Source organism: Adelges cooleyi, unplaced genomic scaffold (genome assembly GCF_023614345.1).
Source record: "Adelges cooleyi isolate 19-005CV unplaced genomic scaffold, UGA_ACOO_1.1 ACOO_flye_CR_arks_rails_tigmint_CR_PRNA_376, whole genome shotgun sequence".
NCBI lineage: Eukaryota > Metazoa > Arthropoda > Insecta > Hemiptera > Adelgidae > Adelges > Adelges cooleyi.
In genome coordinates, this window is record NW_026096053.1 from 6,193,606 (window position 1) to 6,199,605 (window position 6,000).

At 27.2% G+C, this 6,000-nt stretch overlaps 1 protein-coding gene across 2 annotated transcripts; it reads left to right on the plus strand.

Annotated features, from left to right (window-relative positions):
* The first annotated feature begins 180 nt into the window (after positions 1-180).
* LOC126840340 (glutaminyl-peptide cyclotransferase-like) lies at positions 181-4,800 on the plus strand. Of its 2 annotated transcripts, XM_050576004.1 has the most exons (7): positions 181-556; positions 1,802-1,826; positions 2,690-2,821; positions 2,967-3,233; positions 3,360-3,515; positions 3,581-3,791; positions 4,159-4,800. In XM_050576004.1, the coding sequence occupies exons 2-7, from the start codon at positions 1,818-1,820 to the stop codon at positions 4,305-4,307; spliced, it is 924 nt and encodes a 307-aa protein (XP_050431961.1). In that variant the 5' UTR covers positions 181-556; positions 1,802-1,817; the 3' UTR covers positions 4,308-4,800. The 2 variants fall into 2 exon arrangements, with proteins under 2 accessions (XP_050431961.1, XP_050431960.1); XM_050576003.1 differs by lacking the exon at positions 1,802-1,826 and having other exon boundaries at positions 186-556.
* Positions 4,801-6,000: the final 1,200 nt, after the last annotated feature.

Below are 6,000 nucleotides of genomic sequence, written 5' to 3' on the forward strand. Positions count from 1 at the left end.
CACACTAGTTCCTACTGAAATTTCTGCCTCCCATTTATGAGCGGCTGACTGTAAACACGACGTTGGCTATCTATTTGTATTTAATCAACGTTAAATGTATTCTGTGGTTAGAACGTCTTGCAAGGTGCAAGAATGTAACCAGCTGATCCGTAAACATTACTGATAAGAATTAAAAAATAAATTGATAACAACTAGTAAACAAATGTATATACATTATACTACGTGAAGTATAATATAAAGTCGGAAGTCTATGCAAATATAGCACACAGTCCACGGTGGCACGCTAATGCCACTGAAGCCATTTCAATGCATTGAAGCCAGTCAAAAACTATATTAACAGCAAAATCATATGCAAATTGTCGTTACAGCAGTTCGGTTAGCTCTTATGTTGTTATGTCATTTTCGTCAGTATAAACGTTGTCCATTGCGTTAGTGGATGTAACGTCAGGTTTAATATTTTTATTTTGTCAAAATGGCAATATTAATTAATTTTTCCATGGTAGTATTGATGACCACGTTCACAGCCTCACAATTAATAAGTTCGAGAAATAAGCAGGTAAGAATTTTGCACAAATAAATACATTTTTTTTACAATTTTAAATTTAAATAGGTGCCTATTCCTAATTTGTAACTGTAAACTGGGAACTGCAATAATCTAGGTATAGACTAAAAAATAAGTTTGTAAATTGGATTTAAAAGAGCTTGGTACTCTCTATTTTCTGCCCAAATTGTTATACTAATCCACCCTAAATGAATTTTAATATCTTGCATAGCTTATCATTAGGGAATTTTAATGTATTTGATCTTTTGAAAAATAAAAGATTCAATCAAACTTATAGTATTAAGATTAAAAGTATGTTTAATTGTTGAGCCAAATATTTTTTATTAATAGGCTACATATAAAAAAAAAAAGATTAAAGGTACATGTTCTTAGATATTTCTTAGTAAAGTATAATTATAAAAGTAAATAAAATTATCTTCTGGAAAATACATACATATTATATATCATTTAATTGTTATACTTCAATTAGGTATTAAACATATGAAATTTGTTAGTAGTTTTAAAATCGTTCATATTCTCTACAACCAAAAAGTATTAGATTTAAAAAAAAAACTTATCCTACTTCATCGCTTAAGATTTTCAGTTTATCTGGTGTTTCATATTATAGTGAAATCTTGAATTTTTTTTTTTATTAAAGTTTTAATTTGATCATAAATAATATTAGTTACATAAAATATATACTTTTGAGTTATTTTCAAATTTGTCAAGAATGTTTTAAAGAGGCCAGTATTGAATATAGTAGATACTTTTTTGGAAGTATTAAATTAAATTTCATAACAATATAGGTTTCAAAGCTAAATTTAAGAACTATATTATAACGTACAAACAACAAAGTATTTTTTTAGGAACTGAATATAAGAAAATTTAAGATACATTATATTATTATTCGTATAATGTGTTGTAGGTAAGATGTATCTGCCTGCCTAACTTTCTAAAAAAAACCTGTTGTTTTTAATCTTTGATTTACATGTGTTGAATAACATGCACATATTAAATATTTTATTATTTATATAACTGTGCCGTAATATGTATTTTGTGTGTGGCATATGAAAGTTATAAAATGTAAATTTATAAATATTACAACACTGTAAAAAAACTTAAAATCTAGTTTGGTATTTAAATTTATAATTTTTTTATTTTTATTATACCCAACAAACATATGTTATGTTCTACAGATTACATGTACATTTAATTTTGTTGATGTCAATAATTTTCACCTAATATATTTTTGGTTTGTAGATAATTTCCAGGTGTGATGCCAAAGGTGAGTTGTAGACATTTTAACTGTCTTGATGACATTGTTGTTTAGTAAAATATCATGCTTGAATTTAGATATTATTAATGAATACAGCTAAACTAAGTCATATTTATTAATATATATGCTATGATGATATTTAGATGACATTCCTGTTAAAAAATAGATTTTAAAAATAAATTTAAATTAATCAATTGAACTATTAGGAATGAACAAGTTAGAGAAAAAAAAATTACATTGAAGAAAATATATGTTGTTTTTATGTGAACCAGTGTAAACCCCAGAAACATACCTAGGTAGAATCACTAAATAATCATATTTTACTTTAAAATTTTGTATAATAACTTATAACACATTTTATGGATTTTTTAATAATGTTATATAAGATTTTTATAGAATATTATTTAATATTTTAATAAGTGAGTTATACATATTTAATGAATCTACCTAAATGACCATTAATATGACATTACACACAAAGTTTATAAAGGAATTCAAAATAGGTAATTTATCGAAAGTTCTCATGTAAATTCTAAAATTATTGTGTAAATTTATTAGTACAGTAATAACGATCTTTTATTACTAGCTCATGTTTTTATTCACAGCTACCGTTAATGGCATTTTTCATTTTTTAATTAAAACAGAGCTAAGTAGATTACGTTTTACTTAGTCCATGGTAGTTTTAGAACAAAAACACCTAATATGAAATCGAAAGATGATAAAATGTTGCCTAACTTTATTACTTAGCCGAAGCCCTGGATCTTTGCCTTTAAACAATGAACCATAACATAGCCATTTATAATTTATATTCAAATTTTTTTAGTTGGAACTTTAGTCAGTATTTATTTATTTATTTGACTTATACACTTTAGGGTGCTGGAATCTCACAAGACACTATTTTAAAATTATGTCATTTGGGATTTGAAAATGACTTCAAGCCAATATTAGATGAAATCTTAATAGAAAGAGTAGTTGGAACCAGCAAACATGAGTTTGTTAAAATGGTATTTATTTATGTTTTTTCAAACATTAGTATACTAACTTTACATTATTTAAATTTAAAATATAAATAAACACATAATTATTAGTGAGAGAGAGATATTAACATTGTTTTACTATATATTAGTTATTTTTATTTATTATTTATAGTTTATAGCAGAAGAAATGAAAAGTGTCGGATGGTCAGTTGAATTAGATTCCTTCAATGCTAGAACGCCATTAGGTGTTCATAATATGACTAATGTGATAGCAACTTTGAATCCTTTGGCCGATAGATACTTAGTTGTCGCATGTCATTACGATTCTAAAAAAATGGACTTCTATTTTGAGGGTGCTACCGATTCTGCAGTACCTTGTGCAATGATGATATATATGGCTAAAACATTACAACAACGACTTGAAATGTTCAAAACTACTGTAAGTATTTAATATTATCTTTCCTTACAAAAATTGAACATCTACAAATCTCCTTGATCGATTATTAAATTTTAATTATTTAATGTGAGTGTTAAATATTTTACTTGTATTGTTTATGTTATTTAGCCTTTGAGTTTGATGATGATGTTTTTTGATGGAGAAGAAGCATTTGTAGAATGGAACGAGTCCGATTCGTTGTATGGTTCGAGACATTTAGCTTCAAAAATGGAAAACCTTAGATTTGTGCACAATGGACGTCAATTGAATCAGTTACATAGAATAGTTGGTTTATAATGGCACATTATCTTTTAATTAAATTAGATATTAATTATTATAATATTTTTCAGGAATTTTTAATGTTGTTGGATTTATTGGGAACAAAGAATCCAACCTTTTATAATTACTTTATCGAAACTGTTGACCTTTATCGTTCTATGCTTACAGCTGAAAAAGTATTAAATGAAACCAATTGTTTTACCGATTATACTAAAAATTATTTCCTTCCAATGTCGGCTAATGTCAGAATTGATGATGATCATATACCATTTTATGAAAAAGGTATAACGTTAAGTTAATAAATAAAGAATTATTACAATTAAATAACTCGATTATATAAAATTAATTTTGGTTACAAGTTTAATTAAATATGAATAATGGGTTTAAATGATTAATTTAGCTTTGCAAAAAAGTAGCACAAAAAATTGTTTGTATAAATGGTAATCAAAGAAATTTACAGTTCAAAATTAATAATTCAAGCATGCTTGTAAAAAACTTCGTAATGAAGTAATAAAGTTAAAGTATTTTTGAACATTTTGATAATGATTATTTTTTTGTACCAAAAGCTAATTTATCAATGATATTAATCATTAATACATTGTTTTTGGAAGAAATAATATAAAAGTTACTTTTGTGTTTTTAATGGCAGGTATCGAAATTTTGCATATCATTCCAAATCCATTTCCAAAAGAATGGCACAAAACTACCGATAATAGGAACGCATTACATATGCCTACTATTTTAAATTTAATGAAAATATTTCAGGTATTTTTAGTTGCGTATTTGGAAACTCAGTAATTTTTTGGCTTATAAGCCAAATAAGATTCTTAAGTAACAATACGTCTAAATTAGCTGTTGGTGATTTTGTGGCACATATTTTGACTATATATAGTAACTATAATGACTATTGAATAAGATCTACTTTAAAATAGTTTTTACAGTTATTATGTTTAAAAAAAACAAATTAGTTATATTTTTCTGAAAAAAAGTTCTTCAATAATTGTTTTCCAACATGCCAACAGTCCTTCAAGTTGGGTATTTTTAGAGTAATTTAGACGTATTGGGTACTTAACAATTTATTTTTACCTATTTTTAATTTGTTGTTGTTATTTTTTTATTATTTTAATTGATAGAGAAGTACTATGATATGTTAGGTACAAAATTAAGAAATATATGTAACTTTTTTTTAATTAAAGAAACGTTTTTTAATTGTTATTACCAGTTTTTATATTTTAAGTATTTTATGATATTTCAAACATACGCTTTATAAATAAAACATACGTTCTGGAGATTTTTATGATTTATACATTTGTTAAATTGTTACTATTTTTAAGTATAATAAAAATAGAAAAAAGCCAGTAGAGTGCAATTGGGGCATAGTGTATACTGAGTACATACGGGAGGTCATAGGTCTATAGGTATTACTTAAACTAAAAGAAGTAAAATCACTTTTAAATAAAAGCTTCAGTGCGTAACCGTAGATATATATATATATATATACAAGCTGTACCGACCCGGCGTTGCCCGTGTATTAGAATAGACACACAATCAGCTGATCGGATCACTGTATCCCTGTGGTATGAAAAACCATAGAGATGTGATTAATAACTATCGATACTATTCATAATCATAATAATCTTTTTTTTACCGGTACGATGTGGCGCAGTGGATACCGCAGCTGCTGCAAGGCGCCTGCGGTTAAGCTGCGACTGGTACCGCTTGATCCCGGATGGGTGACCACCCGGGTTTTTAGTGGCAAATCACACCACTAGGCCGACCGGTGAGGACCACGTTAGCTATAATCCCGGTCAATAAGTCCACTCGAAATTAAATAAATTTTTTTTTATTCTTTTTAATTAATTAAAAATTAAAAACATGTTCTATCAGATCAAATTGTGAAACTAAACCTTTCTCGAATCAACTTAATCGCGCACACAAAATTTCATAAATATCTGTCCAGCCGTTTAGGAGGAGTTTGCATACTTACACACAGACAGAAGAAATTTATATATAAAGATATATGTATACAGATGTAAAGATATGTATACAGGGTGATTATTTTATCATTGGCCGTTCAATATCTCATAGGGTTTAATAGGAAATTAAATTTTTTTTTTTATATTGTTTTTATATAATGTGATCTTAATTTTTCACAATTTTTAGCTTCGATGGAAAGTGCCGAAGGTTTTACTCTGATGTGGGCTTTTTTTTATCTGTATACACTAACTTTTTTAATACTGGACCAATTCCTTCGAGTAGCAACTCTATAAATCACAAATTTCATCTAGTTGGTACTTGGGGGGGGGGGGGGTAAAGGTTGAAAAAGTTTACTTCTTCACGGTCGAAATTTGAAATTTGTTAGGAATATTAATTTGGTATGCCCGCACACGTCAGTTGTATCAAATTTAAATTATACCCATTTCACACTCCCCCTAGGGGGTACAAGTTTTTTTGTTTTTTGGGGTTTTTAGCCGTAATTTTAAGACCTTTG